Source organism: Barbus barbus (assembly GCF_936440315.1).
Source record: "Barbus barbus genome assembly, chromosome: 38".
NCBI lineage: Eukaryota > Metazoa > Chordata > Actinopteri > Cypriniformes > Cyprinidae > Barbus > Barbus barbus.
The window spans coordinates 6,627,233-6,654,002 of record NC_136716.1 but is presented as its reverse complement, the minus strand read 5'-3'; the positions used below and the strand labels follow the sequence as shown (position 1 = coordinate 6,654,002).

At 36.2% G+C, this 26,770-nt stretch overlaps 2 protein-coding genes across 3 annotated transcripts; both read right to left on the bottom strand.

The window, feature by feature from the left end:
- Window positions 1–5,667: 5,667 nt before the first annotated feature.
- Window positions 5,668–16,250, bottom strand: LOC306857641 (voltage-gated inwardly rectifying potassium channel KCNH6-like). Its single transcript, XM_079397666.1, has 12 exons — window positions 15,891–16,250; window positions 14,921–15,105; window positions 12,987–13,412; window positions 11,812–12,208; window positions 10,757–10,956; window positions 10,390–10,642; window positions 10,116–10,309; window positions 9,133–9,229; window positions 8,554–8,832; window positions 7,491–7,662; window positions 7,063–7,270; window positions 5,668–5,993 (listed from the first exon to the last, which is right to left on the bottom strand). Exons 1-12 carry the CDS (start codon window positions 15,952–15,954, stop codon window positions 5,724–5,726), a joined length of 2,745 nt encoding a protein of 914 aa, XP_079253792.1. The 5' UTR covers window positions 15,955–16,250; the 3' UTR covers window positions 5,668–5,723.
- Window positions 16,208–25,607, bottom strand: taco1 (translational activator of mitochondrially encoded cytochrome c oxidase I). 2 transcript variants are annotated; one of them, XM_079397669.1, is made up of 5 exons: window positions 25,126–25,607; window positions 24,905–25,011; window positions 21,199–21,329; window positions 20,945–21,107; window positions 16,208–16,396 (listed from the first exon to the last, which is right to left on the bottom strand). In XM_079397669.1, the coding sequence occupies exons 1-5, from the start codon at window positions 25,358–25,360 to the stop codon at window positions 16,334–16,336; spliced, it is 699 nt and encodes a 232-aa protein (XP_079253795.1). In that variant the 5' UTR covers window positions 25,361–25,607; the 3' UTR covers window positions 16,208–16,333. The 2 variants fall into 2 exon arrangements, with proteins under 2 accessions (XP_079253795.1, XP_079253794.1); XM_079397668.1 differs by lacking the exon at window positions 16,208–16,396 and adding an exon at window positions 18,581–19,214.
- Between the last annotated feature and the right edge of the window lie 1,163 nt (window positions 25,608–26,770).

Genomic DNA, 26,770 nt, shown 5'->3' with positions numbered 1-26,770 from the left:
TCTATAATTTTGACCCATACAATGTAATTTTGGCTATTGCTACAAATATTCCCCAGCGATTTAAGACTAGTTTTGTGCTCCAGGGTCACATATATATATATTCAGGGGCGGACTGGCCATAGGGAATTCCCGGTGGCCTGGCAGCCAATTTGGCCCGCTGCCCTACATTTATTAATATATAGCCTACTGTTACATCCCAGAGGGCTGTTTCATAAAAGAGGCTAAGAAAAGCGGGGATTAAAGTCCAAAACCTCACTTGAAATAAACTAACAAATCAATCGGGACTAAAGCGGTTTTATAAACGACAATTGAATTTCACGCAATCTGACTAATTCGATCCAGGTTCAGTGAGTCAGGATAATGTCACTTGCACGCTTATTCTAATGTCGATCATGGATCAAATCGATCCACCATGGCAAACAGCGAATATTTGTGCTGTTTAATGCATTTGAGACATTGCATTTTCCTCAGTGCATAACTAAACACGTAACAGGTATTTTTTCATCTGTAAATGTTAGAAAGTAATGCAAATATATCCATTTTGCTGTCAGGAGTGGGCGAGGCTTACGCGAGCGAACGAGCGCTGCTGTGCGCATGCGCGCGCTACACAGACGGATCAGGATAGAATAATAGCACAGGAATTCAGAATAAAATATATATTCTGCAAACATATTTGTTGATGGACATTAAATGTGACACGTAGAATTTTAATCCTACATAAGTGTATTTTTATGATAGCAGTAACTGTAAATTAATTGTAAGCTGGCTAATACAGCCATACTAGCTCCAAAATGTGTGTTCCTCTTATCAGATGAAAATCATTTATTTTCATTTTTAATTCAGTGATTTTAACTTTTAATTTAGTGTTTTTAATGCTTTAAAGAGCAATTTTAGATTGTGATGTTTTAATGTTCTAATAACTGTAAAAGCTGTCATAATCCCGAGAGAAAGGCTGCATGGCTAGAAACTGTTGATTAACTGAATGCACAAGTAAAACTATGTTAAAATTATTTCATATATCTTAAAAAATGTCATTACATTTTTGGCACAATACAATAAATACAGTTGGTTGTAGCCTAATTTGTTTTTACTTATTTGATTATTTAAGGTGTATTTTTCTGTATACTTTTATTTTTGGACTAATAATAAAGTCACCTAATTGTATGTGAGAGAGAGTCAGTGGTAATATCAGTGCATTCCTATTGGTCCGTGTTAGAAGAGTTCAGCTTAGCCTGACAGTTAGCCTGCTCCTGACCAGGTTAATTTCTCAGCATAAGTTGCCACAGTGACTGAGCTTGAGCTATGGTAATTTTGCTTTCAGAAACCAAATCAAGTGAAAATAAGTCAGAATTACTGAAATAAACCAGGCTTATTTGGTAAACTAGTTTTATGAAACAGCCCCCAGGGGTGTATTCCAGAAAGCACAGTTAACTTGCCTTCAGCTAAACCCTGAACTTTGGGTTGATTAAGTTCAAGTTTTTTTGTATAGCGCTTTTTACGATACAAATCGTTGCAAAGCAGCTCTACAGGAAATTAAGTTTCCACAATATATTTATATATTGCAGAACCTTAATATATTTAACTTATGGCAAAATTTGGTAATTCTGTATGTTGTTTGAGCGTTGGCATCCTCTGAGGTCCTCTGAAGAGTTGGCATCATCTTTTCTCAGGTGTTCGGTCATCTCAGATCATTTAAGGGTTGGATCCAGACTGAAGTTTCTACATTTACATTTATGCATTTAGCAGACGCTTTTATCCAAAGCGACTTACATTGTATTCAAGTTACAGTTTTTACATTTTATCAGCTCTTGCTTTCCCTGGGAAACGAACCCATGACCTTGGCATTGCTAGCGCCATGCTCTACTATTTGAGCTACAGGAAAGCCTTGCTTCTGTAATTCCTAGCAGAAACAGAGAAACAAATAGAGACATAATTAGCGTAGCTGCTGTTCCATCTAAGCAAAAATTATTTGTTCAACCCAAGCTAAAAAATAATAAAAACAGGTAGCATGTTTCGAAGCTTGGCAATGTTTCTAAGATGGAAGAATGCTGTTTTTGTAACATGGGAAATATGATTTTCAAAGGACAAGTTGCTGTCTAATATAACACCCAAATTTTTGACTTTAGAGGACGTAATAGTACATCCGTCTAGTTGCAAATTCTAATCCAAGAGCTTTTGTGTAGTGCTTTTTGGTCCAATAAGTAATATCTCTGTCTTATCTGAATTTAATAGGAGGAAATTATTGGTCATCCAATCTTTTACATTTTTTACACAATCTATTAGCTTAGTTTAGAAGTTTCATCTGGTCTTGTTGAGATATATAGTTGAGTATCAGCAGCATACCAATGAAAATTATTAAATTAATCCTGTATTTTCTAATAATATTACCAAGGGGCAACATGTATATTGAAAATAGCAGAGGAACTAGGAGAGATCCTTGTGGTACTCCATACTTTACTGGTGATAATTGAGATGACTCCCCATTTAAATGAACAAAGTGGTAGCGATCGGACAGGTAGGATCTAAACCATCTTAAAGCCTGCCCTTGAATACCAGTATAGTTTTGTAATCGATCTATGAGTATGTCATGGTCTATAGTGTCGAATGCAGCACTAAGATCAAGTAATACTAGCAATGAGATGCAGCCTTGGTCTGAAGCAAGAAGCAAGTCATTTGTAATTTTAACAAGTGCAGTTTCTGTGCTATGGTGAGGCCTGAAACCTGACTGAAATTCTTCATAAAGATAATTTTTTTGCAAGAAGGAGCACAATTGAGCAGACACAACTTTTTCAAAAATTTTAGATATAAACGGAAGATTTGAAATGGGTCTGTAATTTGCCAGTTCATTAGAATCTAGTTGTGGTTTCTTAATAAGAAGCTTAATAACCGCCAGCTTGAATGGTTTTGGGACGTGACCTAAATATAACGATGAGTTAATAATATTGAGAAGCGGTTCTTCTGCTACAGGTAACAACTCTTTCAGTAGTTTAGTGGGTACAGGATCTAATAAACACGTTGTTGGTTTAGATGCACTGATAAGTTTATTTAGCTCTTCCTGTCCTATAGTTGTAAAGCACTGCAGTTTTTCTTTGGGTGCGATGAATGAAGCTGAAATACTAGACGCAGTAGAATCTACATTTGTTATTGTATTTCGGATGTTATCTATTTAATCAGTAAAGAAATTCATAAAGTCATTACTATTAAACTGTGAGGGAATATTTAGATCAGGTGGCGTCTGTTTATTTGTTAATCTAGCCACTGTGCTAAATAAAAACCTTGGATTGTTTTGGTTATTATCTATGAGTTTGCGGTTATGCTCTGCCCTGGCAGCTTTTAGAGCCTGTCTATAGCTGGACATACTGTTTTTCCACGCAATTCTAAAAACTTCCAAGTTAGTTTTTCTCCATTTGCGCTCAAAATTACGAGTTTCTTTCTTGAGAGAATGGGTATAACTGTTGTACCATGGCGCAGTACAGTTCAGTCAGGCAGAATACATCAAAATTATTATCTGTGATAATTTAATTTACAATAACTGCTTTGGGTGCGAGTGATCTAATGTTTAGGAGCACAAGCTTTAAAAATGGTTTTTGTTCATTTATTTTGCGTTTTTCTGGTTTAAATCACGATCAGATTTTTTCTAGAGCCTGCATTAAATTTATATTTTGACCTCGCTATTCGGGGAACAGACACAGTCTGTATAGATTGGACAACGCAAGTACTTCTATCATTCATCAAGTGGGTAGAACAAAAGTCATCATAGTAGTTATTTGAGAATTGGCTTACTAGTCAGATGGAGCGTAGCGTCCTGGAGATGTTGTCCGACAGGAGTTCCGCTCCGACTCTGCTGGGGTGCAGGCCATCAGCAGGAAAAACCTAGGACGCTCCCAGAAAATATTCCAATTATTAACAAAGAGCAGTTTCTGTTCTTTACACCATGACAATAACCATTCGTTTAAAGCAAACAGTCTACTGAACCTTTCGTGTCCTCGTCGATACGTGGGAAGTGGTCCTGACACGATGATCGTCGTCGCAGGTGATGTGCTGCGTACCGTCTCGATCAGGACTGTGACTGCAGTGGAGTCATTGAGGTTCCTGGGCACCACTTTTTTTCAGGACCTGAAGTGGGACATTCACACTGACTCTATTGTGAAAAAGGCCCAGCAGAGGTTGTACTTCCTTCGCCAGCTGAGGAAGTTCAACCTGCCACAGGAGCTGCTGAAACAGTTCTACTCCACCATCATTGAATCCATCCTCTGCACTTCAATAACTGTCTGGTTCAGCTCAGCTTCCAAATCTGACCTCAGAAGACTACGGAGGGTAGTCCGGACTGCTGAGCGAATCATTGGTACAACCCTCCCCACTCTCCAAGAACTGTACTTATCCAGAGTGAGCAAAAGGGCTGGTAAAATCACTCTGGACTCCTCACATCCAGCACACTCCCTCTTTAAACTGTTACCGTCTGGTCGACGCTACAGAGCTCTGAGAGACACAGAAACAGTTTCTTCCCTCAGGCAATCCATCTCATGAACACTTGAACTCTTAACAATAAACATGAAACACTATCATACTTTTTATTTTATTTTACACACATACTTATTACATTTCAAATTTGCACCTAACATACCTGTACATACCGAATTGTCTATTTTGTATATTGTGTTTGTGCTATTTGGCACATTGTCCATTTTTGTATATTTGTACATTATTAATTTTATTTTTATTTTTTATTATCTGTGTCCTGTCCTGTTGCTGTCATTCTGTCGTACTGTGGAGCTACTATCACTAAAACAAATTCCTCGTATGTGCAAACATACCTGGCAATAAAGCTCATTCTGATTCTGATTCTGATAATAAGAATATGTCATGTTAATTTGATTTTTTATTGGTGTGATCAGATCAAGGTGCAACTATCCAAAACAACCTAGAAACCATATAACAGCACCTTAGCAACCATCTACAACATATTAGCAACCACTTAGTAATCACCCAGAACATCCTAGCAAACACCCAGAACATCAAAGCAACTACTAAGTACAGTCTACTACCAGAGCAATACCCTAGGAACCACCCATAACATCCTAACACCTTAGAAATCACCCAGACCACCTTAATATGTAACAATGCATAGCAACACCTTAGTAACCAGCCTACCAAGTAGCAACTGCATAACAATAATAACTTAGCAACCACCCAGAACACCCAAGCAATAGCATAGAAACTCTCTAGCAACCACCCTGAACATCCTAACAAGTAGCAACTGCATAGCAATTCCTTAGCAACCATCCAAAACATCCTATCACCTTATCAACCACCCAGAACACCCTAACATGTAGCAACTGCATAGCAACCACCCAGATTAACTAAAACTACTTGAAACTTGAAACATTCGAACTTTTTCAGAAAAGATTGTCTACAAAAATATTATATATATTTTAAATATTATCTGATAAACCAATAAATGGACCTATAAAAAACTGCACCCAAAATACCCTTATTTCTCTTTTAATTTGAAGCTTTTTCAGTAATTTAAAGCAACGTTTCATTTGAAATAGTGAAAATACTCAAATATATAAACCGCTATTCTAAATGCATATTTTTTACTCCTGCCAATGATTCTCTTTGGACTTTTTAAAACACTTTCTGTAAAGACAAGTCTTGACTAAAAACAAGGGATTGAACATAGTTTTAATTAAAATAAATACACAGAATACCCCAGCCAGATTTTAGCTGACCGGTAAGGCAGGGTCAGACATGTGTTTGGGAATTTCTTCCAGGTGTGATGAAGTGTCCAGGTTGCTGGGTAATGAGGGAAAGTGGAGGGACGTACAGAGGCGCGGTGCATCTATCAAAATGGGCGGAAGGGCTGGTGCTGAAACAGCATTAGTTTCCAGTTTATCGGGTACACAGTCATCTGACGCAGCTCCCATGTGAACACCACTGGACAGAGAACCCTGGGAATTTGACTTGAATGTAGAATCTGGCTGGGCTGAACTCTGGAAACAGAGTTAAAGAAAGTTAAGTTGTTTTATAACCAATAACACTGTTGATTGTCATCAGTTTAGTGAATACAGCTAAAGCTAAAGGTTAGTACTTAGTATCAGGATGGTTTTGTAATGACAAATTAAAAGTTCTGTTAGTAATCAACCCTTGTTAAAAAGAAGTATACTCGAGCATACTTTGAAAAGTATGTAATAATATACTTAAAAATATATATCGGTGTCGATAGCTGACATACAGCGTTGTTGCGCTACAGGCAACCCTAATTTGGAATCCTGCTTCGAGGACCTTTCCTAATGCCACCCCTCTCTTTCTCACACCATATATTTACACACTTCTATTTTATATACACTTGCTATTTAAAACTCAGTTAAGATGTATTATAGGTATTTAAATTTAGATGAAATATGATGAGTTGAACTTCAGAGTCCGTATTTGAGCTACTTCAGTAGGTAACTTCATAATAAGTATCTTTATAATTATTCTATTATCTTTAAATTATGGTTAAAATGTACTGACAAGCATTTACGTATTACATATTTTTTCTTTGCATTTTTACTGTTTTTAATAGAAGAATGTGCCAACAGTACTACTGCGCTACTGTCCACGGCAATCAACCCAACACTTTAATATTTTATCTATTGAAACTTGTGTGTTATGTACTTAAAATTTTTGCAATTCCACATTTGTAATAAAGTTGCAATTTACTATATATTCACTTTAAATATAATATCAAATAAACACACTACAGTGAAATTTTAAGCACTTTATGTGCTTTAGTATGTTAGTCAACACATCAAAATAAGTGTACTTCTTTAAAGCATGACAAAATATTGTTAAAATAATGATTAAAAAAATGTACTTTAACGTAAACTTTTAATTGTAATAATTATAATGAATTCAGTTGTAATACATATGTGAGTTAAGAAACAGTCATACAAACCATAAAACAGTTTGTTATCTGCAAATACAGTACTTAAAAAAAACATTAAAATATGAAGTACACTACAAAAGCACATTCAGTATAATTAAACACAGGTCTTTTTGTGTGGACAGCATTTTTACCTGAATAGGGGTATTTCTACTGTCCAGCTGAATGTTTGGGATCGGGTACATGCTGTGAAGTACTGGCGTGCTGTTTCCGTACAGTACAGCAGGGTCAGGAGTGTGGTTCTCAGGTAATACAGTGCTATATGCTGGGGGCACTGGAGCAATCTGTCGCTGGAGAAGCTGAAGGATCACATTGATGTCTGCTGTCATTCTGGTCTCCAGTCTGGGAGAAACAGAACAGAAAACTGCAGCATTTAAGTAGCTATTTGCTAGACACCTTCATCCATTCAAATATGACCAAGTGATAGCCCCTGGTCACAGTGTGTCAATGGAATGAAGAAAGCATCGTAAACAAAACGTTCTTCATTCTTATTCTTCATGATGGGCAATAAATGACAACATGACTATCAGTTTTAGTTAGTTTAAGTGTTTGCATCACCTACCTATTGAGTTGGCTCTGCAGGAGCTCCAGTCTGGACTCAAGTTCACTGGGTTGATGCTCAAAGAGCGGTGGTGGGAATGAGGTCCGGACAGACAGGGGGCACAGAGTCTGGTCAGTGAAATGAGCTGCCTGGTGGTCAGGCCAGTAATGGTACAATCCAGATGGAGGAGGAGCTTGTGTTAGAAGGAGATATTGAATAATAACAATCCAACAACTCAAGAAATGCATTTGGATTTACAGTATGCCATTTAAAGTTCAGGTTTGTGAGATTTTAAAGGTGCACTTATCAAAATGTTATTACTAAACAGTAGTTGAAATGACCTAAAATGACCCAGTTGTTGCAGTGATGTATTTTTTAGGCCAACCAGGAAATTTTCAACAAAAGCCTATTAGGATTTTCTCACTGGCTTTTGAATTATTGTAGAAACTGAGCTCTGTGATTTGATTTAATTTAATTACAAAATATATTTAATCTATTTTATCTCCAGTGTTCTTTATGGTTGTTATACAGTTGCTACTTGTTGGGGTGTTCTGGATGGTTGCTAATTATTGAATTATTGAATTATTATCGTCAGAGTTAAAACGCTAAAATAAAGGCTTTAAATGAACTACACCATGGTCACAACTCTTTCAGACGTTATAAAAAAAATATATATATATTTTTTTTTTCCCACGAGAGCAGCTTTTTCAGGAAAAGTAAAGGTTTTAAAATTCACATGGGGGTTTTACTGATATATTTTATGTTGTAGAATTAAATGCAAAGATTTCTCGCGCTTGTGTTAACAAAGGACCTTTGAGTTCAGGATGACGGAACTGGAAGTACTAAAATGCTAACTTGTTTCTGGGTTTTGGCCTACAGCAGTATGTCATCCTTGCAGCACATTTAGCTTCAGGATTGAGATTTTACATTTTTGTAATGCTGCATTCACACAGATAAATATCAGTATAATATCCAAGATCAGAGCTAAATGTAAATAAAAAACTACACAGTGCACCGTTAAATATATCTTGAAGCTTTTGAGCATCCCTTAATGCTAATATTCAAATAAATACTGTATACCCACCCAAATACCCCATATGCATGCCAGGCTCTCTGCTGACCCCAGAGGCACCTTGCGGTGGTATTAGTCTCACAACAGGAGAGGGGTAGTCCAGATGATCTGTGTCTGAGGTGTACAGCTCACAGTGGCTGATGGGAGACTTGCTGAGGTTTTCACTGGACTGCAATGTAGAGCTTCCACAGCTACACAGCTCCTCCCAGTGCATGCGAGCGCTTGGAGAATGATGGCGACACAGGGCCGAACACATCCGAGATGGGTATGAGTCATTCTGGTCCATTCCATCTTGAATAGCAAGACAAGTGCAATTTTAAGCAAAAAGTTGTGTGCTCTCATGATCTATTTCCTGAATTCATCATTTTGTAAAATTAAGAACTAAATTGATTGACTCTGCAAATTTATTCCCTGTCCTGTAGTCAAACATCTGACTCAAAAACAAGGCTAGATGTAAATTACAGCAATTAAATTAAACTTTTTAAAAGTTTTTTGCTACAGTTAAAGTCCTTTTGCTTTAAAAACTACTGGACACAACCTATAAAGTCTCAAAAGATCTCAGTTGTGTTTGTTTGTGAGTGTTCTACTCACCTGGCCTGTTGCGTCTGTCTAGTGAGTTTTGGTGGTATCGTATGCCATTCACATGGTATCCACAGTCCAAATTTTCACAGGTCATCATCTGTTCAGCCTGATTACATATCAGTTAAAACAATGATTACTGTACAGAGAGCTTGAACTTGTTAATTACACAAGCTGACATTTGTTATGGTGACTAGAATGTGTGATACTTGAGATATGCGACAAATGTTCCATGAGTTTGGAAAATAGCAGCATTTTCAGGCATTTAACCAAAAATACACCATCTATGCAGCACTCTATGGTTTGGATTCTAGAATCAGATATTACATTTTTGTAATATAAGTATAAGTCAGTATAAGTCCAAGACAAGAGCACCATCTAAACAACAAACTACATAGTGCACCTTTAGATAACTCTAAAAGCTTTTGAGCATACCTTTATGCTATTATCCTACATACTGTATAAGCATCCACGTGATCTGAGATTAACACTTGAATGGTCTTCATCTAAATGCATTCTGTTTGATTTACTCTAAATTTTATAAAAATGATCACATTATTACTCACTACCCCTAAACCAAACGATCAGATCGACACTCAATACTTCACATGAATTAAAATGTACATTAATATGAAGCTATAATTTACCTTTAAAACAAACATTACTACAGAAGTAATGGGTTCACAATCAGTCACAGTCACAATCATTATGCCAGGTCCATCTCACAAACCGCAAAGAAATTGTTCAGGGTTTTTATTTTTAGCTACCAACATGCTAAGAGTTGCTTTGAAAACATCCTGTATTCTCAGTTCAATCATTATTATGCATCAATGTTAGATTTACAATATTGAACCTCTGAACATATTTAGCATTAATTAATTCAAAAGAATAATTAATAAGCCAATTCCTTGATACATAGAGGTCTATTTTATCTCAGTGTTCAAGAATCAGTGAGGGATGTGTATAAATGTGAGTGGGATGTGAGGTTTACACACGTCTCGTAGGTTAAAGGTGATTTCTAGGTTCCTCCAAAAGCTCTCGCCAAATGCAGGGTACATGTCCAGCACCTCTAGAAGGTCGTCTCTTTGGATACGGTGAAGGTCACAGTAGGTAAGTGCTGTAACATCAACGTTACTGCGACCAGGATCTGTATACAGATTTATAGGCTCGCCAAAAACATCATTCTTCCCTGAATGAGAAACAGGGAGTAGTTTTTATTAGGCCTTAAAAATCAGACAGTGGTTTGCTGAGGTTTAATATTAATCTCACCCAGGATGGCCAGCACAATGTTATGTTGCGACACTTGAATGGAACCGCGGGAGATGAAGTGGAGAGCTTTGATCACGTCGCCGCTGTGATAGAGGGTGTCTCCAGGTGGCGAGTGGGTGGTTTTGAAGCACGTGGCGAGAGCTCTCAGACATGCTTTACTCGCCCCGCGGAACACCTTACAGTTCTGCAGCAGACTACGATTCAGATGCAAGCAAATATCAGCTTGCAAACACTCAGGAAAACCTTTCAGGACCTATAATTAGAAAATGAAAAGATGCATGATTGGGTTTCTGTTATACAGATTAATCTATAATATAGACAGGAATGATATTTGAGTTTCACATTTTGGCTCAGGTATGTGACCTACTGCATTCATATCAATGCCATTGGTGTAGGACCAGGCATGCTGGAAATATTCTTCCAGTCTCTGCCTCAGTTCTTCAGGTATCTGATGGAAGCGGATGAACTCTTTAACCCGCAGCATCTGGGTGTGATAGCGTGCTGTTCCCAAATAAAGCCTCTGAATTATTGCAGAGACATTCCCGAATATGCTGGCATACATGAGAGCTAAAACAAAGTCAATAGAGAATATTTAGTCAACAGCACAATTTATTGACATGGAGGTAAGAGGAGGATTATTATAATTAATTAAAACTAAAACAATTTTAAAATAAATGTTACTTGAAACTTTTTTAAATTTCAGTAGCCAAGGTACAATTTCTTATTTACATTTAGTTGAACTTGTACTAAAATACAAACTTAATGTGCAATACATACTAATAAATACTATTAATAAAACTGAAAATAAATAAATACTACTAAAAATTACAAAAGCACCACAAAATTACTCAAACTTTAAATTTTAAATGGAAATAGAAAAATAGAAAAATTATAATAGTATCTCAATGATATTAAAATAATTTTAATTTTAATAAACTGTATAATTTTAACAATTTTACTTAACTGTATAAGGTTTAGAAGTGGGGTTAGGGTTAGTGGATCTTCATGTTTACCTTTTTCTAAAAAAACATGAAATTGCCACCTCGTAAAATAGTTACGTTTCTCAAGAGATCGGGCTGCGTATTCGTAAATAGTGGGGAACAGAGACGTCACTTGACTGAGATTGTAGATCACGTGACATTGTTGACATGTTGGATGTAGCATGTCTGGACTGTGTTCATGCATAGAACATATTTGAAATACGTTCATATGTACTACATTTGATGAAGAGCATGACTAGATTATAAGAGAATAGTTCAGATTTTCCTCATCTCTGGGTAGGTCACCAACATTAGCTTTTTAGGTCGTTCTAGGTCTAAATATTACTAGCCAGAAGCATCAGCAGGAATGTTCAGGACAGTGGCACAGAAATGAGATATTTCAGCCTTAAATTAAGATAACAATCTTTATGCAGTGACTTACAGCCAATGAGCATGACACAGATTGAGAAAATCTTCTCCGAGTTGGTGTTTGGAGAGATGTTCCCAAAGCCCACGCTGGTCAGACTACTACAAGTGAAATAGAGTGCAGTGACGTATTTATCCTGAATGGAGGGTCCTGAGCTGGCATCACTGTCGTTGTAATGCTTCCCCAGTTGATCGGCCAGGTTATCCAGCCAACCCGTCTTCATGTAAGGCCTCTCCATATGACCAATGGCATACCAGAAACACGCCAACCAATGAGCAATCAGTACAAAGGTGCACATAAGCAAGAAGAGCACTGCAGCTCCATACTCTGAGTATCGATCTAATTTTCTGGCAACCCGGACCAAGCGCAGCAGACGGGCTGTCTTCAGCAGGCCAATGAGAGTGGCCGTCGTCTGCAGATTGGATGATGGGAAGACAAAGAAAGAACAGTATCAGATAAGTTTCAGTCTGATATGGTCAATTTTGAAATGAATATTAAACACTGTATTAGACAAATGTTGTAAGTCTTAATAAATTGCATCAAGCAAAATTAATACATTTGAATACATGTTGGATACATGTAGATTAGAGCTGGGTGATAATATAGTTTACATTTTGCAACAATACAAGCAGTTGAGATTTGCTATATATATACACTGTATATTGCCATGACTATACTGTATGTATGCGGATAAACATACTTAATACAAAATGATGAAGAAGACATTTTAATTTGTGCCTGAGGAGATCACTTTTGAAAGGCTGATGATGTTGTTTTGATATATGGAAGCTAATAATTAATAAATGTTGGCATCATCTATTCTAAATGATAGTCATATTTTACACAAACGTAGATGAGGCACAAAAATGGCACTTGCTTTTATATAAAAGTACCTGTTTTCTAGATAAATACTACAAAATGCTTAAAAAGATCAACCAAACACATCCCTGGACAGCCTTACGTGCATCACAAATGAAACAAACATTCAATAAACGTTATTTTTAACTTTTTGTGCTAACATTTTTATAGACCATTGGATTAATGTTACTGGAATAATGTCATAACTCTCAGCATAAAATCTCAACAGAACACTCTGAGTATATCTCCTGTTAGCTGGGATTACTAGCTTTTTAGGTCTAAATATTAGTCTATAATACATAGTCTAAAGAAGGGTCAGTAGTTCATTATACCTCATCTGATCCAGACCTGAAGATGAGCAGATCAAATGGAATTGCAGCCACCATGTCGATGAGAAACCAGCCTTTGATATAATGGATGGCGATGAGCTTGGGATGGGTCACCACCTCATCATTATGATTTACGTATGTCGTCCTGAAAGTAATAACGATGTCTATGATGAACAGAACATCCACTATCATGTCTACTACATTTAAAGGGTTACAGGAGTAACCACAGGTGTGCCTCTTCTCCTGCTCCAGCTCATCGAGGAGGAAAGCAGCCGAGTACGGAGTGAAGACTGCTGTGTAGAGCACTAGCAGAAGAATGATCCAGTCCCACATGGCTTTGAAAGGACTGTAGTGCAGCATGATCCACTTGTGGATGTCGGGAGCTTGGAGCTTGTACTCAGGCAAAACATCGGCACCTAGAGACAGGACCTGGGCATGGAAAGAGATGATTACAAGATGACTAGCAAGAATTTATAACAAATGGAAATAAGTCAAGTGGGATTTCATAGAGTCTTAGCTGATATGTGTTTTTAAAGGAATGTATCAGGTATAGCCACAAGACATAAAAAAATATGCAAGTTGACAAGGTTTTTAGGTTTGTAAAAACAACTTTATCCTTTTCTAACTCTTTCTGTTTAAAGTTATATCCAAATTCCAAACTTTGTCACCAAATAATGCACAGTAAATGTGCATCACATTTATTGCTGTTCTGCAATATTTAGGGGCGAATTCCATTCATTTCAATAGGAATCTGTGCAATTGGGAGTTTCACACAAGGGCCGAAATGCAGATTTCGCTCAAATTGTCTCTGTGATCGATAGAAAACTGCTCAGTTTGAAAGTGGCTATTGTGTGAGCAGTGCTTCATAAATCACTACACTACTGATAATGGAAAATGAACTGTTTTTTTGTACCTTTTATTGTAAAACAACTAATGACAGAGAGCAAAAATCTTTATATACACTTTGGTAAACCTATAATAATGGTTTATATTTTAGAGATGTCTGGACATACATGCAGAGGAGTATAAGTCACAGTGTAGCTTTAAAAAGATTGAAAAGTTAGGTTTGTAAACAGTTTTACAGCTCAAATAATACAGTTTTAACAGAAGAAATGCTTTTATAAAATTCTAAACTTCACACTAAACTGCTTTTAAATCCTTAAAGTCTGCATTAAAAGAAGGTCGTAGAGGTTATTGTCCAACCCTTGCGCTGGTGGATTAAACTGAATTTACATAAAATTCCACAAATTAACATTAACTTCATGTGATGTTTGAAATTTTTCAACAACAGATGCGTGTCAATGGGAAAAAGGCAAACTTACTACAATCTATCCATGTGCAGATCAGATCAGATGAAGCTCCCCCAAGCAGCCTAACCTCAAAAAAGTGGCAAAATAATCAACTGAACACTTGGGAATGTGACCGGTTTATGTTGTCTTTGAAAACAGAGATGAAAATAAGCGATGAAGTGCTTAGAGTTGCACATTAAGACTGGCACATTAAGGTTTCCCGAAATAACCATCAAAACAACAAGTGGCGTGTAAAATGACACTCCACAGTTTTGGACCAAGGGCCACAGGGGTTATGGATTTTTGGCATTGCACTGAGCGTTCATGTCTCTGTCCTAACGATCTTTCCACGAGTTTTTGGCCACATTTTTTTCCATGTGACACCTGCCATGATTATTCCAACATCCACTTTCAAGCGCTCAGTATGATATTTTACCAATTTTTTTTTTTTTTTTTACAACTTTTGGATGTGAGAGGACCTGAATTTTTTTATAACACCACAATAGCTGGGAGTTTTCACACAAAAAATTTAAGGATCAATTAAACACAAGCAAATTGTTTGTGATTGTACTTATATTCAGATAAACTACTGAGTGTAGTCCAGCCATAAATCTACATTTAAGATGGAAGCCCAACAATGTATCTTACCTGCGTGACCTTCTCTGTCACGTTCTGTGTGCGCTCCTTCACTCTTGGAGTCACAAGCTCAATGTTGCAGGCTCTTGTGGAGTGATTGGATGGCCTGGGTCGACGCAGGTTTAGATTGAATGAAGAAAATCTGTTTAAAGCTTTCATCCGCTCAGATCTGGAGGTCCACAAACTGGACTTCAAGTCTTTATGATAGAAGAAAAAAAATGATTAGAATTCAGAGCATTGTTTTAATGGATTACATTTTATTAGGTCAGGACAGGAGACAAAATGAGTTCTCAGTTGTTTCATTTAAGTATCATATTTGTCTCAGATGTTTCTCCAGAAATAACAATACAGTAGACATATGGGTCAATTTGTTATACACTTGTACAGTACGAAGTAAGATTAATGTAGATTGCATGGCTCAGATAATATGATCTTGGAACGATTTGATGAGACATGCTTGAAATCTCTTTAGGCTTTGGTGTCTTGGCAATCTAAGCACAATTTGATGAATTATTTTAACCTTCTGAAACTTTATAGGACACACATGTGATTACTGGGGTCTTATTCTTAGGAAAACCATCTGAGAAGACCTGTTTCATTCCTTTTAATCTCATTACTGTCTAGAAGAAACAATTGAGATATTAAGGAGATATCTTAGTGATTTTTATTTTCTATAGATATGAAATGACCTATAGACACATAAATAATTTTCCTCATTCATATGAAGATCCAGACTGCTCCTCTTTACCAAAGAAAATCTGTACTGCTTTGTAACCCAAATAGTTACTGTTTGTCCAGTATAGTGTTATTTAACAGTACCTTCTCATTGAATAATATCAGAACTATAACATCAGCCACTCATGAAAGCAAATCCTTTAACGCAAATTCCTGGTATTCAAAACATGAAGTAGCTTCCAACATTCATCCAGAAAAATTCACAAAATCACACACAAATTTACCAAAAAACGAATATCAAATGAACCTTCAACAGTTTCCGTGGTTTGTGACTCCAGGCAAAAATAAGTTTTCTGTAAATATCCTGTCATGAAGTGATTAAAATTCCTTGTGTAGTCTTGTTGTTAATCAGCTCTCCTGATGTTCTGATGCAGATCTTTGCCAAAATGAAAGTTTCTGTCACTTTTATTCATCAATTTTTTATTGCACATTTTCTATTTGTGGTCATCGTATCAATGCTCTGCAGATTTCTTTCTATAAGTTTTCAAAACATACCTAAAATCCACTGTAAATCCTTTAAAGAAACATTGTCTTGAGGTGAGGAAGCTTCTCTTACATCACTGTTGGGGTCTCCATCCTTGCTTTTGTTCTACATCTGACCTTAACTGAGAGACACTGAACACTACAGTATGTTATATAATAAACTCTCTCTTACCATGTAAGTGCTGCATTCTGTCCGTTCTTGCCAAGTTACCCGCCAGGGCAATCTGTTACAGGCCCAGCTTTATATGGTACATAATCCAAATGCCCTTCCTGTACAGACACATTGAAATGTCTGATGGGGTCGTCCTCTTATGCCTCGACCCAGAACATTGACAAACAAGCCCTCACGTGGACAAAATCCTGTCAGTGTGAACCAGACAGCTGTCGCAGTGGAGGAAACTCTTAAACAAATCAATTACATCACAATCAAACGCGTTCATGAAGGCACAATTATTTCTTATTGGCGTTTTCAGACTGTTGAATCAACAGAGTGCTCTTGCCCTCAGGACTAACCTCTTACAAGAAAAAAAATGAATATGTCAATGGGAAAAAAGTCTAGATATATACCACATATAGACTGAACTCGAGGCCTGTACATAGAATTATGATGAGTTATCCATAGGTCAATGACTAAAGACAGGAAGTGGGCTTGATCTATCAAACAGGCTTTTATGAGAACTGACTGACCTAAAGCCATGACATTGGCTATGTATGAGTCTGTATTATTATATACACATGTATTACTATATGCATAGTAATGTCTGATAATGAAGTATGTTAAATAAGCAGCCCAAACCAAGGCTTTACTTATAGCATAAAATCTGATGGAGTCATTTAAGTTGTGTTTTAAATCCTGCTGGAAAGTTCGTATTTTTGAGTTGGGAACTCGAAGTCAGGTGCATTAAAGTCACTTTGGTCAGAGGCAAGATGGTGATGTACTTTGTCCCACAAATAAGAAAAAGAAGAAAAGAATTGATTATTTAAAAAAAAAAAAAAAAAAAAAAAAAACATTTACTACTTATTGTGAATGAAAATAATAAAAATAATTTCCGTAACATTTTAGAATATGGACCAATTCTCACTATTGACTAGTTGCATATTAGCATGACTATTATTAATATATTGGCTGCTTATTAGTACTTCTAAAACACACATTCTGCATGTTATTCTATATCCCTAATCCTACCCAATACCTAAACTTAACAACTACCTTACTAACTATTAATAAGCAACAAATTAGGAGTTTATTGAGGCAAAAGTTGTAGTTAATATTTTGTTAATAGCGAGAATTGGACCTTAAAAAAAATTGTGACCATAATTTCAATTAAACATATTTGCCATTAATACAGACGCTGCGTTCCCCATATTATCTTGATGACATGCTCCTGTCTCTGGACTTTCCCACTTGTAATTATGACACTGTGCTGTTCATGTGCATTCAATTTGTAAATACAATTTAATTAGCATTGGTGAGTTCTTTTAAAACACAGCTGGTATGTAATAAATAAAACTGATCCCCCTGTCTCCTAGACGACCATCGGAACAAAACCACAGGAACCAGATGAGTCCTTCGCACAATCTGATTCTGCTTTAGCCTAGATTTAAACTGCTGATTTTGTCTGGCCAGAGGAGAATGACACTATTTCCCCGTCTAAATACTGTAAAGGTGATGTAAAGTCACCCAGCTTTATATCAAGCTGCTTTGACAATTTGAATTGTTAAAAGCGCTATACAAATAATAGTGACTTGACTAAATAACAATATTATACATATGTGTGTGTGTATGTATACATACACATTACCGTCATGACAACTCTCGAAGGGATTGGCATAGTAATGTACATGACAATGTTAATACATTTGGTCTTGACGGAATAGATCTGCTACGCTGTTGCTGCGGCAGAGCAAGTACCAAGACCAATACATCCACAACATGCTGCTGTGAGCATGTAAGAAATACTGCTGCTGCACATGTAACACACATGAATAACACCATGTAGCATACATGAATCACCTCTTAGCTGATCTATACAGGTGGAGCTGGGGAAGGTGGAGGGTTTCTGAAGTGCACTGCCAAACGAAAGCCAGGTATTTGAATATTGAGCAATGAGCTCATTGGCTACTGATACAGGAGAAAACCAATCAGCTGTGCCATGTGATAATGATATCATAGGTCAGATTGAGTTGGACCTATCGGACTGCACCAACTTAGAGTTTCATGCCAGAACTATATATATATATATATATATATATATATTTTGATAAGGAGCAGTATTTGACGTGATTTGAATTTTTTCTAACCTTATCAAAACATAAACCTTTAATATATCAATTACTTCAGTTGAATTATTTCAAATAATATCTACTGAACAACTAGAACGGGGGGGTTGGATGTTCAGCCTGAGGACATTTTGCCCCCACACTTATCTTGGGCTGTTTTTCTTTTTCTTTTTTAACGTTCAGTGTCACTTTTGCTCTGAACCACAATGGATACCTCACCGTGATTCTCACTGTTCAATAAACATTTGCACTGAGCAGCTATGTTTGTTTTTCAGGATGTGGGAAAAAGTCCTTGCAATTTGCCTTTCTATCTCTTTTTATCCAGATCTGTATCAAAAAAAGGTGTTTATGATCACAACATTCAGTGCATAATGCTAGTCAAAGTGATACACATATATGACTAGCGTATCTTCTTTATTGCCACGATGAAGATATATCATTATTTATTTATTTTCCATCACACAAAAAATCCAAGTGAAGTCCAATACATTTTGGCCAAGCAGGTCCATTTTTTCCAGTTGCTCTTAAGGCATGTAGATCATTAATTAGTCCATCTATCTGTGTGTTCTTCCATTTGTCAATTAACTTATTTTGAACTCTAGGTCTGTGCATGGATGTTATCCCATACCCGGACCACATCAGGACAGTCATTGAGACCCTCCAGCAGGGTGGACGCGGTCTCTAGCTGAGTTTGAGTCAGCAGAGACGGGGTGTGAGAAACAAACTCCAGACCGGATGAAAGCGTGTGTACCCCCAGACTTTCTAGAGCGCTCCGCACAGCCTTCATGGACGCAATGTCACAGATAAACTGAAAGGGAAAGAAGGGTTAACAATTGAGATAATTTCTTATAATGAATTTTATACACAAAGAGATTCCACAAGTAAAATTCTACACAGACCTCTAACTGCCGATGATTACAACACAGGAGCAATTATAATTAATTGGAACATGTGCCTCATTCAGATTTCTGATTTTGAACTTAATGCATGCTGTAAACAGGTTGCAGAAAGGACTTTCACCCTGATAGATGAATTTTTTTTTTTTGTTTACGCATGTTTTCAACTAAAAGAAAGCCTTAAGATATAATGTAACGTTGTTGTAGAACATTGTTATGTATAAAGCCAAGACAAAAGCTTAGTGACAACTTGATTATTAAAAAAATAACAGCTTTCTCCTTAAACATCATTTAAATGAACAAATATTTGAATATTCCTTTTTTATGAGCCCAAATATTCAAATACAATATTTTTGAAAAATGTAGTTATACCTTAATACAGTGGTTCTAAAACTTTTTACAGTCACGCACCCCCCCAGGCATTTAATGTCCTTCTGCATACCCCCCCACACACACTAGTCACAAAGTATTTTAAAAGCATGCACATGTAACACATATTCCTTTGTAAAATAACTCCCTTTTATCAAACACATCATTTGTTTGCAACCAATCGTATAATCTTAAATAAATGACCGTTTAAAGAGATGGGTGTGCTTGATCTGATAACTCTGTAATGTTTGGCTCACTGGCTGTATCGAGGAGAGTTTGAGTGTTAAATTGTTCTTTGAACGCAAAGGTATGTTGTTGCGAAAGGGCATCAAAGTCTTTACAGCGCTATTTGCAGTCAGGGAAAAAATCTTTGCGAGGCAGCAGCCATAAACCTGCCACCCTGCCAAATATATTTCCTTCTCTTCTATATCATAATGGAGCACGTGGGACGTAAGCTTTGTGCATGCCTTAACATCTCTCACTGGCTGTAACCAAAATCACCCCTTATACCCTCACTCACTATTCCCTACTTTAGTTCACTACTTCAGTTCACTTTAAGGAGTGAATTCAGAAACTTGTTTTTTGCCTAATCAGATTTTTATTTTATTTATTATTTATCCTTTATTTTTTTTACCAGAAATCATCCCAGATAAAGATCTCTTCTACCAGGGAGTCCTCAAGTCAAGTCAAGTCACCTTTATTTATATAGCGCTTTTAACAATACAGATTGTGTCAAAGCACTTAACAGTATCAGATTGGAGGATAGGGTGTCAGTAATGTATAAAAATAAGATTAAACACTCAATTTTCAGTTAAGGCATTTAATTATTGAATTCAGAGATGTCATTGACTAGATCAGTTTAGTTTAAATAGTATCTGTGAAATCAAATTGATGATAATCACTAGAAATGAAGTGTCCCCAACTGAGCAAGCCAGAGGCGACAGCGGCAAGGAACCAAAACCCCCTCTGTGAAATTATGTATTCCATTAAACCATGTATTCTACATTTCAGGGAATAAATATGCATAATAATAAGTCAAATTCATTGACAATATTTTTTGTCACAAAACTACAAAATATGAATCTTGTTGTGTGAATTAATAAATTTGAGCAAAATCCTCTTCAATTTAAGTTACATGCTTTCAGAGCATGTTTTGCCAAGTCGATTCAAATTCATACTCTAAAAACTGAAAGGCATAATTAAATGCTTATATTTTGAATTTTGCAAGATGCCACTAAAAAAAGAAAAAGAAGAAAAAAAGGAGTGCTCAGACCTGTAGTATGGGTCTCTCCTCCTCATCCTCTATCTCCTGCACATCTTCAGCTCCTGCCTCAATGGCCAGCTCTAAAGCTTTCTCAGAGGAGATCCCATCTCTGGATGCTGCCACGACACCTTTCCTGTCAAAGTTCCTGCGTGCTCCTTCGCACAGCGCCCCACTGTGGACAAACAGAGAAAAGTGGTACACTGAGTTGTGCCTAAATACTATTACTACATCTTGAATTTGATCACGTACAAATCAATACTAACCCATGTTTCATCAAGATACGTTTGATTTCTTGATGGGACCGCGTGTTGTTGTCAGTCAAAACCTCAATGAGCAGTGTGCACCCGCCCGGTCCCCTGGCCTCATACACATACTGTACTCCTGGCTTGGACTTCTATTAAACATAGAAAAGAGTGTTATCATTAATACTGATATCTCATCAATACATAATTCACAGAATAGAGGAGCATTTTTCAAGATTTTTTTTCAGTGACAGTTTATAGTGACTACACCTGTCAAGCTGCTAAAATGACATGAAAATATTTCAGGAATAAAAAAGTCATCTGTCTCCTGAAGTCATATGATATGTGTATGTGCTGAAAAGACTGATATGTCAGTCATAATTCACTGATCTCCTTCCCCTCCACTGAGATACAATTTGTATGGACTGCATTTACTATACTTTTATCGAGTCTTTGTGTCTTTTATGGAGCTGACAGACATGATGAACACTGCAAACTATTGTTGTTTGAAGAAAAAAAAGAAAAACTTAACATATGCAGGTGAGTGAATAATGACAGTCTTCAGTGTCACATGATCCCTCAGAAATCATTCTGATTTATTACCAACATGCTTATTTATTATTTATGCTGCTTACTATTTTTTGGAGGATTTTTTCAGGATTCTTTAATGATTTTTTTTTTAAAAGAACAGCATTTATTCAAAATACAAATCTTTTCTAACAATATAAGTCTTTACTATCACTTTTACACATCCTTGCTGAATAAAAATATTAATTTCTTAAAAAAAAAAAAATTACTGACCCCAAACTTTTGAAGGGTAGAACATATTTTTACTAGTGATGTCAAACGATTAATCGTGATTAATCGCATCCAAAATAAAAGTTTTTGTTTGAATAATATTTGTGTACTCTGTATGTTTATTATGTATATATAAATACACACACATACAGTATATATTTTGAAAATATTGACATGCCTATATTTATATAATTTATATTATAAATATATATTTAATATATAAAAATAAAATTTTTCTGAAATATATACATGCATGTATGTGTATTTATATATACATAATAAATATATGCAATACATATATTGTGTATACAAAAACTACTATCGCTTGACAGCACTAATTTTTACAAAGAATTTCTATTTTAATAAGAATAAGTATTGTTCTTTTTTTTTTACATCAAAGAATCCTGAAAAAAACTATCACAGGTTCCAAAAAAATTAAGCAACGCAACCGTTTTCAACATTAATAATTAATTAGCATATTAGAATGATTTCTAAAGGATTGTGTGACAATGAAGACTGGAATTACGGCTGCTGAAAATTCAGCTTTGCTTCACAGAAATAAATAACATTTTAAAGTATATTATAATAGAAAATCATTATTTTAAATTGTAATAATATATTCACATTACTGTTTTTCTGTATTTTTCATCAAATAAATGCAACCTTGATGAGTATAAGACACTTATAAAAAAACTAAATAAAATAAAAAACATCTTACTGATCCCAAAATTTTGAAAGGCAATGTGTACAGTGCCTTGTGAAAGTTTTCTTTCCCCTTAATTTTTTACCCCACATTTTATGTTTCTACCTTATGTTAAAGTACTTTAAAATACTTTTTCCCACAATCTACACTCCATATACCGTCATTACAAAGGGAAAAAAAACTGATTTGTGACAACTTTGCAAATTTATTAAAAAGAAAAAACTGGAATAAGTACACTGCATAAGCATTCATACCCTTAACTCAGTACTTAGTTGAAGCACCTTTACAGCCTCAAGACTTTTTGGGTATGATGAGACGAGCTTTGCATATCTGCGATTGGCAATTATTTGACATTCTTCTCCTCACCTCTTCACCTCTCAAGCTCTGTCAGGTTGGAAGAGGGCCGAAAGACACTATCAGCTTTCTTCAAAAAGGTTCGATTGGGTTCAAGCCCAGGCTATCAAGGACATTCACAGAGTTCTCCATAAGCCACTCTTGCATTGTCCAACCCAATCCGAGATTCTGAATGCTCTGGACTAGGTTTTCATTAAAGCTATCTCTGTATACATATTGCTGCATTGAGCTTCTTCTCTGAAGAGTCCCTTCTGTAAGATTCTCCCATCTCCATATATGATCATGGAGCTCAACTGAAGTGACCATCAGCTTCTTGGTCACCCCTCAAACCCCAAAGCAGCCCTGGTTGTTCCACACTTCTTTCATTTAGGATGGAGGCTACATGCTTCTGTGAACCTTCAATGCAGCAGAATTTTTTCTGAACTCTTTCCCAGATCTGTGAAAATTCTGTCTCTGAGCTCTACAAGCAGTTCTTTTGACCTCCCCCCTCCCATGCTTCAAAACATAACTAACCAGCATATGCTGTTTTTTTTCAACAGGGTCATGGCTAGGTTTTTGCTTTGATTTGCATTTTCAGCTGTTAGACCTTTTATTGAGAGGTGTGTGCCTTTCAATTCGATTGCATTTGCCACAGGCTAACTCCACTCGAAGTGTAATGACTTCTTCAAGCGATATTTTGCTCCTCAGCTAAATTTCATGTATGAATACTCATAGAACGTAATTATTTGTATTCTTTATAATTTTTTTGTTGCTTTGTCATTCTGGTGTATGGAGTGTAGTGTAGACTGATGTGAAAAAAGTATTTTAAAATAAGGCCACAACATAAAATGTGGGGGAAAAAATTAAACATACTTTCAGCATACCTGCAAAGCGGCAGTACTGTGAAGTCTAAAAATGCCATAAAGTGAGGATGCCTTCAAAAAATAATGCCTAAAATAGATTTCCTTTATCAATTATCTTCTATTAATTTACATTTGGTGTGACCACCCTTTGCATTTAAAACAGCTTTTGCCCTAGGTACATTTGTGCTTAATTTTTCATTAAGTTTTGCACGCAAGTTTTGATATTGCCACAGTTCTTCTGGATTTAGTCTGTCTCAGTTTTTTCTGTTTCTTTATGTCATTCCAGACAGACTGGATGAAGATGAGATCAGATCTCTGTGTGGAGCACTGGATGTTGTCCGACTCCTTGTGCAAAACATCTAACTGGATTATTAAAATGAACGGCAAAAGGAATGTTTGGAAATGTTAACTGATATTTCCTACTGACACACTACAGCAAAAGCCATTTTTTGTCATTGGTGAAAATACTAATGGTTAATACTAATACTAAAAATTGTGTTGAAAAAATGAGTAAACCTTCCTGTTACAAAATAAAGCAAAAAAAAAAAACAATTTTTGGAAGGCAATTTTTGTCAACAGGTAGGCATGTTACAAAAGCCCACTGAATCATTCTCAGACATAATGCTGACAACAGGATGGAACCACTTGAGAGGACATACAAAGTACAAGAAATATTATGTTTGCTGAATTTAATCAAGGGTGTACATTCCTGCTGCAACCCTTCGTTTAAACAAAATTGGCTAATTTCATTATTTTAGAAATATTATTGACATATTTCCAAATCTTTATTAAACATACGTTTAATATATTTCAATCTGCTCTTACTGATGGAATGTGAAATCAGTGAAGATTGGCCATCGGGCAAGGCCGTTCATTTACAAGCGTAAAACCTCCAACACTATATTTGCCAGCGTTTCAGTTTCATTTTCCAACTCGTTTGTGTGTGTATATAAGTGGAGTAAATTAGTTGTTAATTGGGTGAAAATGACAGTTTATTTAGCAGTAGATAGGCTGTTTAGCACTGTCTTACGGCTCCTTTTATAGCTCCTTCTATGGTGGCTTTGGGTAGATTCTTATTCCGACATTGCTCTAGAAGTTGCGCCAAAGCAACATTAAATTCTGGATTGGGTCCTCCCTCTGAAACATAAGCACAGGGTCACAGGGTCACAGGGTTTTTACCGTGGTACATACTTGATGGTTAGTATCAGATTGGATCATCTCAATTCTTTCAGTCAAATTTTACGCATTCACCTCTTACTGCAATCCTGATCATCATGGTGTGCTTGGCAATCATCCGGGATCGAGCAGCATCTTTGGGTATTTTAATGTCCTTTACTTTGGACCATTTGTTGTGTCCGGCCCAGAGCGCAGGGCTGGAGTGCAGTGCTCTGCATGAACGGAGGGCTGGACACTGACAGCGGCTCTGGACCGCTGCAGACACTCTCACTGTCAGTCTGAAAGCCCTCAGAATCATGTCTCCTAACATTGTTCTTCCCTCACTAAACAGATGCGTAGCTATGTAAGTGACCAAAGCAAATGACTTAGGTTTCTAACATGCACGTTTTAATCGGACTGTTTCAAGAACGGCTTTACAACCATGATACAGTATATTCCATGATTGTTACTTGCGAAAATGAACAACAAAAAAGCCAATTTATACCATAGTTCTTCTGTGACCCAGAGCTAATTAATCACACACGAGCCCAAGAGGCAGCAACACTACAAGCGTCACTACCGCTGAACAAGCCATGCCAAAATAAAAGTCCTCAGGCGCGATCGGTCTGAGGTTTTGAATGTAGTTTGAATAAATACAGTATATATTGTGGACTACATAAGTGGATTTCATTTATTACCGTATGTATTTCGTTCAAGGCTAGCTTATTATATTTTAGACAAATTTACCTGTTGATTAAAAATTATTCACAGTATATAGCGTTCCAGGGTTATATTTAACTAAAACAAAAACAAACCATAAAAAAAATCACAGAAAATATAAAATACAAACATTTATTCAAATATTATTACATGTATTCAGGGATGGGCATTATTTCAAATAGCCTACATGTATTTGAAATACAAAATACTATTTTGTTTTAAATACCTTTTTGCATTTAAATGCATTTAAGCTTAGTATTTTTGTATTTTTAAAATACAAAAATACTAAGATTAAATGTATTTAAATACAAAATACATTTGACTTTTACCAGAGGTATTTAAATACAAAATAGTATACATGTATTTGAAATACTGCCCATCCCTGCAGGAAATCAGCAGTCTAATACGGAGGTTGATTGCCAAAGTACCTTTTTTATTTAAAAATACAAAAATACTAAGATTAAATGTATTTGAAATACTGCCCATCCCTGTATGCATTTGGTTTCATGTGTCACACTGTTTTTCCTACTTATTACACTGCAGCATATACCAAATCCATGCATAGACGTTCATGAAATCGAACTGAATTTGTAATGTTTGTAACGTGTGTGCATGAGTAGGCTTAGAAAATAGCAACTCTGGAAAGGAGTAGAGTCAGGACTGTGTCTTTTCATGACAACGAAGGGTTAACATTTTTCTTGCCCATCCCACACAATAAATAGCGGTGGAGCCCAACAGCCAAGGGCCAATGATGACCACCACACTATTAACCTCACTGAGCACTCTCACAACGCACATACTCACACACAGGAGATCATGTCTCTACAATGACAGATGAGTCTCTCCTTAACAGGTCTCCAAATGGATCAACAAGTTTTATCTTCAATCAAGAGACCAAGAATCTGAGAAATGGAAGAATATCATCTGTGATGGGTAAATAATATTCAATTGTCATCTTTCCCTTGTTTTTTTACTTTAAACATTTTACAAAGAAGTGGATTTTACTCTTTTGAAATATGTC

What these genes read in the sequence shown, in the direction of transcription:
- LOC306857641 (XM_079397666.1), bottom strand. Translation starts at nt 15,954, where the DNA reads ATGACAGGATATTTACAGAAAACTTATTTTTGCCTGGAGTCACAAACC. An exon ending in AACCACGGAAACTGTTGAAG is followed by an intron (nt 15,106 to 15,890) that starts GTTCATTTGATA and finishes TCTATCATAAAG; the next exon opens with ACTTGAAGTCCAGTTTGTGG. An exon ending in TGACAGAGAAGGTCACGCAG is followed by an intron (nt 13,413 to 14,920) that starts GTAAGATACATT and finishes TTCCATGCCCAG; the next exon opens with GTCCTGTCTCTAGGTGCCGA.
- taco1 (XM_079397668.1), bottom strand. Translation starts at nt 25,360, where the DNA reads ATGTTAGGAGACATGATTCTGAGGGCTTTCAGACTGACAGTGAGAGTG. An exon ending in CGTATCTTGATGAAACATGG is followed by an intron (nt 21,108 to 21,198) that starts GTTAGTATTGAT and finishes GTTTGTCCACAG; the next exon opens with TGGGGCGCTGTGCGAAGGAG. An exon ending in AGGAGAGACCCATACTACAG is followed by an intron (nt 19,215 to 20,944) that starts GTCTGAGCACTC and finishes TTTCCCTTTCAG; the next exon opens with TTTATCTGTGACATTGCGTC.